The sequence below is a fragment of the Mesoplodon mirus genome (assembly GCF_964341445.2).
Source record: "Mesoplodon mirus genome assembly, chromosome: 3".
In the NCBI taxonomy this organism is placed as follows: domain Eukaryota; kingdom Metazoa; phylum Chordata; class Mammalia; order Artiodactyla; family Ziphiidae; genus Mesoplodon; species Mesoplodon mirus.
The window spans coordinates 84,782,781-84,795,858 of record NC_138978.1 but is presented as its reverse complement, the minus strand read 5'-3'; the positions used below and the strand labels follow the sequence as shown (position 1 = coordinate 84,795,858).

The window sequence follows — 13,078 nt, the reverse complement described above, 5'->3', positions numbered from 1 at the left end:
TTTTTTCACTTAACAATGTACTTTGAGTATAGTTAATATTTAAAGCCATGGTCCTAGATGGCATTCCCTAGGGAGAAAATATACTGGAAAAAAAGAGAAATTTTACTAAAATAAACCTAAATTGTAAAATTATCAAGTGTGATTTAGGGTAATCCATGAAATTTTCAACATGAACAACAGAGAAGAATAGATACATTTATTTATGGCAAAAAGGTAAGTAAGTTCTATTATTCCTTCATCTATTTTCCATATGAGGGAAAAAAATAAATCTAAAATTCAGAGAGCTTTTTTCCTTCCCAGAAAGAAATCAGTCATGAAGAAACTCAGAGAAATGCTAAATACTCACACAGCTCTTGGTTCAGAAAAGACATCAGTATGAATGTGCATCATTAGGTCCCCACCGGCAGCATATTCCATTACAAAGCAAACATGCTCTTTGGTTTGGAAACATGCAAAAAGGTTCACCAAAAAGGGATGCCTTACACTATTCACAGTTTCAAAAATTCTTTTTTCACACATCAGGCTGTAAGAGAAAACATTTAAAAATCACTGGTATTTTTTTTTTAAGTTCTAGTTGGAAATAACATTCTTTAAAAATTACTAAACTCTAAAATAAGCAAAGTTCTTAATCATTATAACTTTAAAACCATAAAATGTGTCCTAGTTTTGCTACAAATGCTTTGAAAAATTTGGGCTACTTGATATATATAACTTTAATAGAAATATATTAATGAAAACTAAATATGATTAGCATGACATAAAGTTCACATTGATAGTATCAGAGTAGCACACATATGGCTAGTGGTAATAGTTAATAAAAAAGGCTTAATTAGGAGTGAATTGTGAAAATTTTTCAGGAATTGGTCAGAGGATTTAGCAACCTAAAGCATAATTTTAAAATACAAATTTTCTGATCAAGGCAATTTCAAGGACAGTATATATTTATAATTCACAAGCTATGGTATACAAATATTCTATCGTATAATATATGAAGCTGAGAGGTAAAGATACACTGCATAAAATTTTAATTTAGAAGGCTAACTGGAAAATAAAGAGATTACATGGAGAATTCTATAACATACTTCAAGGAAGCTCCTGGAGAATGATACAATTTATCTATAAAATCTATAGCTATCACAGGTTTCCCTGTAAGGACTCTTACAAGCTGCTTAAAAGAACAGTGGTCAAACTTACTGACTCTGAAACAATTTTGCCTAAATAGCAAAAAAATACCACTCTTCTTCCCCCTGAAAATATTTAGTAAATCAACCTGACTTAAAACTCAAAGCAGATATGTACACACTGCTATATTTAAAATGGATAACCAACAAGGACCTACTGTATAGCACAAGTAACTCTGTTCAGTACTATGTAAAAACGTAAATGGGAAAAGAATTTGAGAAAGAATAGATACATGTGTATGTATAACTGGGGAAAAACAAAAAAAAGAAAAAAAATCTAAACAACAACAACAAAAAACACCTCAAAGCAGAAGAAAACCAGGTCAAATATTATTCAAATACAACTCGGAATTAACACTTTAAGCATCTGATCAAAATAAATATACCTACAGACGTATTTTATTGACAATTAGATTACATTTATGTTTCTAATACAAAATAGGCATTTTTGTTTGTTTTTGAGACTGGAATCAAAAATTAACATTAATGTTTGTTGAAAAGCATTAATAATGCTTTCATTTTTAAAATTAAAGAACTGCTTAGATGTGTGTGTGTGTGTGTGTGTACTTGGTTTTATTGATTTCAAAATACCAAACCAAAATTCTAATGTTCGAAGGAGGTAGACCCATTCTCCTTTCTTTTGGATCTCTACAGAGTTAATTTTAAAAAGGTTAATTTAAAGATTAAAGCATTTGTTTGGGTATCCAGATTATACTGCTATGACTCAAGAAAATTAAACAGAATTTTGAAAACATTTAAGAGTATACCTGTTGTGTAGAAGGAACATGGAATTTTTATTGCTGTTAATATAGCTGTATTCTGAATTATGAACTAAAACACCTGTTCAGTTTTAAATACTGACAGCAAATGCAGCTATTATGAAATAGTGTTTAAACTCCATTTAATATGGTCACATTCTAGATGAACTCTTACCCTCTTATTTCACACAATCTGTTTACAACTTTATATATACTCAGAAACAGAAAGCCCCACTGTAATTGTTTCTAAAGCGTTGGGCTTATGTCTACATACATATGCAAGGTTTCTAAATGTTACTACAAATTAAGTCACTATTAGAAATAAATTCACAGAAGATTAGAAAGAACAGTTAACAGCTCTGACTTTATCACCATTTAAATTTATTGGGAAACAATGACCAATTGGGCAAGGTCTGTAAGACAGATTCTAAAACAATTGATTTACTATGTCAATCTAAATTTTGGCTAATGAGGATAAAATATTCATGAAATGAAATAAGACAAACTGGCAAGATGTTTTGGGCTCAACTAGATGGCAAACGTGGCCTCTTCACTGTGTATGGTTTATGGGTGAATTACTAATCCACTATGGGTGAATTACTAATTCTCAACTGGATAAGTATAAGGTTAGACCTGTGTTGAACATGTAAATGGTCTAAAGGATTAACCAGAATTCCTCTTAAAATGGTTTTAATGCCATTCATAGAATTGTTTGATGAGGACTGACAATATTGATGAGGGCTGGATAGATGTCTTAGGACTATTAGGTAAAGGAGGAAGGATTATTATAGACCCCAACAGGAACAATAATTTTAATTTTAAGCATTATACAGCACACCAGAAAGCTGCTCCGTAAGTCTTTAACTTTTCCCAACCTAATCTAAATTGTATATTCTCCTTAAAAGTCCATGAAACAATCCAACCTTATTCAAAACTTCAAACTTCATTCTGTCCAGAACATTTTCCTCTATCTTGTCATTTCTCTCCTCTCCATGTTCCCAAATATCTTCCATCTGCCAAAGATCAGCACAAATCCAATCTTCTTTACAAGGCCTTACCTAAATCCACCAGCACACCTTCATTGTTCAGCTTAAACTCAAACGTATCTAATCTGTTTTATTTATATAACTAATGTATTTATGTTTTATCTCCCTAAGTGACTAGGTCCATTCTAACATTTTTTGGTGTACTTCCTTCAGTACATTATTAGACATGATAGAAACTTAAAAACTATATAAATAGTTATTTTGGTCAGTGGAAAATTACAACATTAATAAGGCTAATCAGGATTAAATCATATATACGAAAAAAAATCATATATACGTATATATGATATATATAGAAAATCTGGCTAGCTGTGTTTTTGTTCTGCAACTACAAAAATATACTTCCAAGTCTATTCTGTTGTTTTGAAATGTGAACTGGTAAGAAAAGGAAGCTGAGTGAGCAGGCATTAACAGTAACACACATTTAACATTCCTACTCAGGAGTGGGGGAAGATGGCACTCAGAAAGAAGTTCTACTAATGGTAGGTGGAAAACGTGATCTTTGTACATGAATTACATTACTTTGAAGTTAGTGCATAATTTGTGTTCCTTTAAAAAGATGTAGATTTGGGCTTCCCTGGTGGCGCAGTGGTTGAGAGTCCGCCTGCCGATGCAGGGGACACAGGTTCGTGCCCTGGTCTGGGAAGATCCCACATGCCGCGGAGCAGCTGGGCCCATGAGCCATGGCCGCTGAGCCTGCGCATCCAGAGCCTGTGCTCTGCAACGGGAAAGGCCACAACAGTGAGAGGCCCGCAAAAAAAAAAAAAAAAAAAAGATGTAGATTTGTGGTTACCAGAGATGGGGTGAGGGGAGGGGAAATTGGATGAAGGCAGTCAAAAGGTACAAACTTCTAGTTATAAGATAAATAAGTACTAGAGATATAATGTGCAATATGATAAAGTTAACATTGCTGTATGTTATATATGAAAGTTGTTAAAAGAGTAAATCTTCAGAGTTCTCATCACAAGGAAAATATTTTTTTTCTATTTCTTTAACTTTGTATCTCTATGATGTTCACTTAACTTATTTTGACAATCATTTCATGATGTATGTAAGTCAAATCATTATGCTGTACACCTTAAACTTATACAGTGCTGCATGTCAATTATATCTCAATAAAATTAGAAGAAAAAAGACCAAACCAAATAACAACAAAAAACAAGTTGATTTGGAATTTTCTGTAAGTAAAATAATAAAATTCACACTAGAAAGAGAAAATTTAGAAATGAAAACTGTCATTAAGAACCATCAAGCATTTCAGAAACATCTATAGGAAAAAAAAACCCACTGATATGCAATAACATTGAATTCTATGGATCTATTAAAAGGATGAGATAGAACGTGGATATAAAAGATTTCTGCTTAGTTGTTTACTATTCAGACTTGCAAGTTATATAACTTTTAAAAACATGCTGGTCTGTTTTCTTATTTTCTAAATTAATTTTTTTTCTTGACTTCTCTAATTGTTCCTTTTTCTGCTGCCTTCCTCAAAGTCCTCTAAGAGTGAGTTTTATTTCTCACTCTGAATTTTACATTTCTCTGTTTTTCTGGTTCTAATGGAAATTATTTTACTTCCATGTTACTGAATACATGGATTTATAACTGAAGTTAGATAAAGATTACTCATCAACTTTTCACTAAGGCTGGATTAATTTTAAGTAGGGGTAATGTCCCAGGTTGTGGCTAAAGCTTCATCCTCTGATCTGGACATTCTTCTTTAATAGTAATATTAATATTATTCTATCTATATTTAATTAGGAAGTTTTTTCCTACAGAGACGTGGCTCAAAGTAGTAACAGTGTAGCAGAAAGTTATACAGACCACCAAGTAATTACCACTTTCCCATTATTAACTGCGGTAGTACCAGTCTCCTATTATTTTAGGATGTAAATGAATTTACCATATATGAATCTGGAATAAAGCAAACATTCTTCCAGAAAAGAAAAACAGTTGACCTTACTATTACTGTAATTAAAAACAAACTGACAGTGTAATTAAAGGTTTGCTTTAACTACTTATGTAACAGAAATATACAGTTGTTAGCAATACATTATAGTGTTCAGAATATTTCATAAATATTATGCAAAGTCTCTCTAAGTAGTTTTAGATCAGGGAAGAGTTTATTTTGATATAATTGAGAAGTATGAGAAATGGATAAAAAACAAATAGGCAAATCCAAAAGGAAGAGATTTTTTTATATAAAGGAAACCCGCATTTTTTAAGATCTATCCTAATTCTAAGAACTTCCCATATCATGCAAAAAATATTAAAAATAGCAATTTGATATATCTATAATGGCACTTAACACAATTCAGTAAGGCAAGTATTACCAAAAAATATATTTTAAAAATATGTGGGTTAACCGAGGCTCAAAGATGTTCAGTGAATTGCCCTGAGATCAAATCATTAATTAAGAAGGAACAATCAGAACTAGGTAAGTCTTCTCACTGATAATCACAGGCTCTTCTCATTATACAGGGCTGTCTTCTATTAATATCAACTGGTGCTTCCTTAAACTGGTGGTTTAAGAAAAATACTGCTTCTTCTAAATATCAAATGAGAGTCTCATTCTGTAATAAATATGCCATTTTATTAGACAATAATTTCCATGTTGAACCACTCCATTAATTCGAGATAGTCTTTTTAAAGTATATTCTCTAACCTAATTACAATATTATCCCCAAAGTCCTTACATTTTAATAATTGTAGATGAAGAGGTATCTGTATCAATTTACACCCAGAAATGTAAGATACTGTGGTCAAAAATACCATTTTCAGAAACATAGAGCAAAAAATAGATGTAGGTGCATTTTCAAAAGCAGAATATATTAACCATTCAGTTAACTGAAGATTATTCGTAAATGACATTTTATTACTTCTGTAGTATGAACAGGAAATAGCCTCACCCAACGACAGATGTATAACAGTTCCTATTCCATATAAACAGTTTAACATTTCCAAGTATAAAAGCTTATTAGAATTAGTTTAAACATTTCATCATCTTTCCTTGGTATTCACTCAGCAGTAAAATGTCTTAAGAAGGGGAAGAGGGAGTTAACTAGAAAGAAAAACATTTAATTAATGCCTACCTTATGCATTAATTTATTTAGTTTCTTTATTTATTACAGTTGACCCTTTAACAACATGGGGGTTAATCCGTGCATAATTTATAGTCGGCCCTCTGTATCTACAGTTCCTCCACATCTGTGGATTCACCAACCATAGACCATGTAATATTGTAGCATTTACTGTTGAAAAATATCCATGTTTAAGTGGACCCATGCAGTTGAAACCCATGTTATTCAACGGTCAACTGTATTAGGAAAATAGAAAGTTTTGTTGTTGCAATACATACACTGATTTTTCACGATAAACTACATTTTCAGAAAAATAAACAATTTCATTTTAAAAAAACTAACCTGTCTACTTCATCTCGAGCCACAATGTCTCCTTTCTTTAAGGCTTTTATAGCAAACATTTCATTAGTGTGTTTATATTCAGCCAAAAGCACCTGAAATGAGATTAAAATAATTATTTCCCATGTGAGTTATTACTTTTGTAGGCATTCCAAGAAAATTTAAAAGATTACCTTTCCAAAATGTCCTCTACCCAAGACAGCACAACACCGGAAGTCTTGTAGATTAAACTGAAACATTTGTTGAGATCTGAAAACAGTAATGTCAATCAAAAATAAGGCAAAAGTATGGGACTAAACATGTAGCAAAGCTGTATACATATTCTTTACCTTCTGTCCTCAAGTTCATGAATACCACTATATTCTAGGCCTGATTGAGGAATATCAGGCTCATATTCAGATTGAGATTTTGGAAGTAGTCTATTTCTGTCATTCTCAGTATCAAAAACTGTTTCTGAAACCTGTAAAATATTAAACACTCATTAACTCATAGAAACATTCAGAAAACAACTTATTAGGTAAGGATAGCTAAAGAAAAAAATGTTAAAAGTTGATATAAATATGGGTGAGAAAATAAAATTCAGATATTGGATATTCATTTTTATGGTTATTAATTATATATTACTCTTATCTAAAAAAGGTAAAAAAAATGAATACATTGGAGAAAACAAAAACACTAATTTGAAAAGATACATGAGCCCCAGTGTTCACAGAAGCACTGTTTACAATAGCCAGTTACACAGAAGCAACCCAAGTGGCCATCAACAGATGATTGTTTTAAGAAGATGTGGTACATACAGATGGCAAATAGGCACATGAAAAAATACTCATCATCACTAATTATTAGAGAAATGCAAATCAAAACAACAATGGGGTGCCACCTCACACCGGTCAAAATGGCCATCATTAAAAAGTCTACAAATCATAAATGCTGGAGAGATGTAGAGAAAAGGGAACCCTCTTACACTATTGGTGGGAATGTATTTAAATTGGTACAGCCATTATGGAAAACAGTATGGAGGTTCCTCAAAACACTAAAAATAGAGTTGCCATATGATCCAGCAACTCCACTCCTGGGCATATACCCAGATGAATCTCTAATTCAAAAAGATACACGCACCCTTATGTTCATAGCAGCACTATTTACAATAGCCAAGACATGGAAACAACCTAAATGTCCATCAACAGATGAGTGGATAAAGAAAATGTGATATATATATATATATATATATATAATCACACACATACATACAATGGAATTACTCAGCCATTATAAAGAAATAATGTCATTTGCACCAACATGGATGGACCTAGAAATTATCATGCTAAGCAAAGTAAGTCAGAAAGAGAAAGACAAATACCATATGATATCACTTACATGTGGAATCAAAAATAAAACACAAATGAACGTATCTATGAAACAAAAACAGACTCACAAATATAGAGAACAGATTTGTGGTTGCTAAGGGGGAGGGGGTTTGGGGGAGGGAAGGATTGGGAGTGTGGGATTAGCAGGTGCAAACTATTATATATAGGATGGGTAAACAACAAGGTCCTACAACATAGCACAAGGAACTATATTCAATATCCTGTGATAAACCATAATGGAAAGGAATATGAAAAAGAATATATATATGTATAACTGAGTGACTTTGCTATACAGCAGAAATTAAACACAACACTGTAAATCAACTATACTCCAATAAAATTTTTTTAAAATGTGTGTGTATACACACACACACACACACACACACAGGAATATTACTCCCCCCAAAAAAAGAATGAAATAATGCCCTCTACAGCAACATGGATGGACGTAGAGAATATTATGCTTAGTGAAATAAGTCAGACAGAGAAATAAATAGTATATGATATCACTTATATGTAGAATCTAAAAAAGAATACAAATGAATGTATATACAAAACAGAAACAGACTCATAGATTTAGAAAACAAATTTGTGCTTACCAAGGGTAGGAGGAAGGTGGGAGGGACAAATTAGGGTATGGGATTAACAGATACAAACTACTATATATAAAATGGATAAGCAATAGGATATACTGTACAGCACAGGGAATTATACCCATTATCTTGTACTAACCTATAATGAACTAGAATCTGAAAAAATACTGAATCACTATGCTGTACACCTGAAACACAATGTTGTAAATCAACCATATTTCAATATAAAAAAATGAATACATTACTTTCATCTTACATGCATTTTCAAAAATCATGTTAACCTAGTTAGAAGATGCACAGTGTTTCAGGCAACATGTCATCCAATATCAGCCATGCTCCTATGCTCCTAGATTAAGCAGCCTATTCCATCTCTCCTGGCTCATGAGCATCCAGAGGTTTTTATGTTTCATTCACAAGAAACATAAACAACACAGTTCACACAGGCATTTTTAAACTAAAATGTTAAATGAGATGTTTTTAACATCTCATTCACTATGATGCTTTTACTGGTAATTCATTTGGTGAAAAGGAATTATACAAGGTTTAAAATGCCTTACCTGTCCTTGTGTATCCAAATCTCTTAATTCAGCAGATTCATCTATTTCTCCAAGGGAAGAATCACGTGGTGGGGCCAGAGGAGGCTCAGGTTCAAGATCAAAGTCCAATTTGGTTACTGCAGATTCACTTATAAAAGATAAAGCAATTCACCAAAGGCAGTAATCAAAAGTATATATTTTAAATAACTTTACAATTAAGGCAAACAATTTTATTGTTTTAAAAGTAAGCAGAGCACTAGTTTCAAAATACTATTTGGAAAAAATGAGACTTTTAATAGGTTCACTGTAATCAATATGTACAAATGTCACAATAACTATTTTATAAAAGCAACGCTTAAAAATCTTAAGACACATACCTAGCTGGAGGTGCTAGTTCAGGGATGTGTACATCAACTACTGGCACTGTAGCAGGCACAGGGGCTTGAGGGCTGAAGGTGCCAGAATGATTTACTGTAGGAATAGCTCTTCTCACTAGTCTTCCCCAAGTGGCAATATTAATATTCATTTGAGGAGCTCTGAGAAATGTTTTGCCTGTGGATATTGTAAATAAAGAAAACAGAACAAGTATTTTTTTAATATATTACCAAAAGCCATAATTTAAGAATTCATATTCATCGGTTTATAATTTATGAAGAAAAAACAATATTTGTCACTTAAAAAAACAGTTCCTAACTATTTGTTATTAAAGGCTAGTACAAAAAAGCAAAATCAGTTTTAAAAATAAATACATAGGAATTGCTCATTTAAGTCTAGTAATGGTATGTGGTTAAGGTTTTAAAAACAGAATTCTTATCTTTTAGAGATACTACCTGTAATATTTATGGATGAATCAATATGATGTCTGGGTTTGCTTCAAATAATCTGAGGAAGCTGTGAGTGATGGAACATAGATGAAACAAAATTGGACATAAGCTGACTGTTGTTGAAGCTGAGTGATGGCACACTGCACTAGTCTCTATACTTATACATGTTTCAAATTTTCCATAACAAAATTTAGAATAATTGAACAAATAAGAAGAAAACAAAAAGAAAAGATGGATATCACTTTTTAATTAGTATATACATGTTTAAAGTAGTTAAGGTAACACCAAAACACTTTGTACTTGATTTCTCAGTAATTACCTTGTTGTTTTGAAAAAATTTTCTTTTGTCTTTGGAGTTTTGGTCTTCTTTCAATAACTGGATTAAAAAAGGTAACCTGCAGTGAAGAATATTCAAGTTGACATGACTATAGCATTAGATTTATGGTTCATGAAATTCAATAAACTTCCAAGTTTGAAAACTTAAGAGAATCTGAGATATAATTTAGTTCCATCTCCTCATTTTCTAGATGAGAAAACAGACCTAGAGAGGATAAATGACTTGTCTTAGGGTAACATACCTATTTAGTGGCAGAGTTGAGCCAAGAATTCAAGTTGTCTGCCATTCAGCCTAATACTCTTCCCACTTCTACATCATGTTGCCTACATATATAATTTCAATGGTAGTTATGCGTATTTAATAAAATACATTTATTACCTCTGCAAATAAAGTACCCTGCGGTTCCAAATAGAGACACATGCCATGCCGTTGGTTGTCTAAAAAATCTTCTAACCTCAGAAATTTTACCGCACACAGAGATCGCCAATCACGCCAATAAACTGAAATTTCCAGTTCACGTGACTAGAATAATTAAATAAAAAATAAAGAAAACAGGGAACACATCATTGGACACACATGTGAATAAAATATTACAAAATATATAAAATACAAATACAATAAACAAAGATAACATACACAACGGTTGCACTATTTTAAAGAGTGCTTTTATAACGTTTCTCTATTATATATTACTTTAACAAACTTACACATTTTAACTAAAAGGAAGACATTCATATTCCAACATTCTCCAGTTAAGGTATTCCTTTTAGATAAAGAATACACAACTGGGAACAATCAATACAGATGAATGACCACCGAAACTCTTTCCATCTCAGAGCTTCAATCTTTTGGATTTTCCTTCTCCTATTGGCTTCATAGGCTGTGCTGTTGCTAGACTTCAATGTTCACCTCAAAGAACCTATTTCAAACCTTCTTATTTCTTTACCCAATGTTGATCAGGAAAAGGTCTGTGAATAGCATTTATTCTCCACTTTCAGTGTGCCACACACTATGCCAAACACTTTAAGAATGTTAGGTCATTTAATCTTCTAAAGAATACCACTGGGTAATAGGACCAGTGATTACAGGGGTCTGCGTAGGTAGGTAGCAAACAGGAAACTAAGTTTTATACAGAAAAATGTTCATTTATTACAACACCAAACACAACAAAACGAAACAAAAAAGCCCCCCCAAAACCAGGGACAACTTAGGAGTATATTATACCATATCTACATGAGGGAACATTCTGTAGTCATTAAAAATAATGCTTATGTGGAAAATATATTTAAGGTTTTAACCATCAATTATTAAATGTACTTGTAGAACACAGTTTATAAGCTGGAGGTCAAGCCATAAATTGACCTCTACATATAAGTCATAATCTGCATATATTTTAATTATAAAGCATAAGACTTCTCCATTATTTTGTTTTTCAGGATTTTGTGGATCACCCACAAAAAGAGATAAATGTTTTTCCCTTTAGGCTCAACAAAGTAATAAATTAGTTCTTTCATATAAAAACTTTCAATTTGTGAACTTATACATCTTATTATCTAAGCTTCTAGTATGCATAATAAAAAACCATTTGACTTTAAATAATAAAACTAATTGATGCAAATGAACACAGAAAACACTTATAAAAAACAGAACATGAAAAAAATGAGTCAAGACACAATGTGCCAAAAGGGTCTCATAGACAGAAAAAAAGGACTAGAAGAAGATATCTTGGCAGTGAGTATATGAGCTCAGGACTTCCTACCTCATTGCTTCTCTCTGATAAATAATTACTATGGGAGAGAATACTTGTCAGGAAAGGGTAAGGATGAGTAGAGGATAATTATTTTAAGATCAGCAAATGGCATTTAGAAGTGGTGGGTATTAATGCTATAATATTCCATTCAAGTTAAAATTTTAAGTATTTTGAAAACAGTTATTTTGGGAAATAAACTGCATACCTGAACCAGGGGTTGGTAATTTAGACTACTTTATTTTAGATTAGAAAAGGAGAGGTCTACTTTCTCCTATCTTCTTCCACGGTATCAGGGAGGAAAACTTGTTATGGATCAGGCAAATGCAAGTGGTATAGATGCTAGGGACGAAATTAGTAATTCTTAAAAGTTCTTATACTTTTCACACTGCTAAAATTGTAAGAGTATATCTTTCTCTGGATGAGAGAAGGTCAAATCACCTCCTTTATATTTTTTCTAGCCACTCTGGTAAAGCTCACATATTAACCCATTTCTCTTTCCTCTGTTTATTCCATTCTTCAACCTGAAGTATGTTAGAAACACCTGAGATTTGGGATGGAAGGTTATCCTAAGGCCTACATTAGCTTTCCTGGAGTTCTACATGAAATTTTAGGTATAAAGCTCTTCACTTTTTGTTACTTTGCACTGTTCCCTGTATCACTCTCTCTACAATTTAAGGGGGGAGAGTGGCTACAGTCCAAAGCACATTAAGATATTTTATGTCTACTCATAACACTGTTGCATGGAACCCCAATCCTACTTTAACTCCTAACATCTACTGCAGTTCAGTAAAGCAGGGATACAGTATCTGAAAAGCATACCCTCTATATAGGGAAATGCCACTGATATTTATTGAATTTAAACTGCAAGTATGACTGCTCATTTGCTGGCAATTTTCCAGATGAAGCAGGTCCATTCCATAAAGCAAGGGCATGTTTGTACGTAATGTCAAACCTCAAGAGCAACAAAATTCTACATGGAGTAAAACCACTGCCAAAATAGCTGAGCAGTATGATCTGAGCTAAGTACAGATTGACAATACTGGCAAACTGTCCCAACTTGTGTTTCATTTTGTCTTATTATGAATCTGAACCTAGGATCAAAGAAGAAACTGTGGTAGAACTAAGGAATCTGTATGGTTTGTCTGAAGTCTCTGTAAGGCCCGAAAGTAAATAGTAACTACTTTTTCTAAAGTAGTTGGCATGATGATTTGATACACATATACATATATACTATATACTACTAAAGAATTCCTCCCATCTAATTAACACA

General features: G+C 32.4%; 1 protein-coding gene across 5 annotated transcripts in view; it reads right to left on the bottom strand.

Moving 5' to 3' along the window:
* The window catches only part of PKN2 (protein kinase N2), a 161,179-nt gene that overhangs the window by 49,090 nt on the left and 99,011 nt on the right, over positions 1 to 13,078 (bottom strand). For all 5 annotated transcript variants that reach the window (XM_082614062.1, XM_082614061.1, XM_082614060.1 and 2 more), the window contains 8 exons: positions 10,437 to 10,580; positions 10,041 to 10,116; positions 9,275 to 9,449; positions 8,919 to 9,045; positions 6,731 to 6,861; positions 6,575 to 6,650; positions 6,405 to 6,496; positions 347 to 523 (listed from right to left, as the gene is read on the bottom strand). In XM_082614062.1, the coding sequence (XP_082470188.1) occupies positions 347 to 523; positions 6,405 to 6,496; positions 6,575 to 6,650; positions 6,731 to 6,861; positions 8,919 to 9,045; positions 9,275 to 9,449; positions 10,041 to 10,116; positions 10,437 to 10,580 (998 nt within the window). The remainder of the gene's footprint in view (positions 1 to 346; positions 524 to 6,404; positions 6,497 to 6,574; positions 6,651 to 6,730; positions 6,862 to 8,918; positions 9,046 to 9,274; positions 9,450 to 10,040; positions 10,117 to 10,436; positions 10,581 to 13,078) is intronic.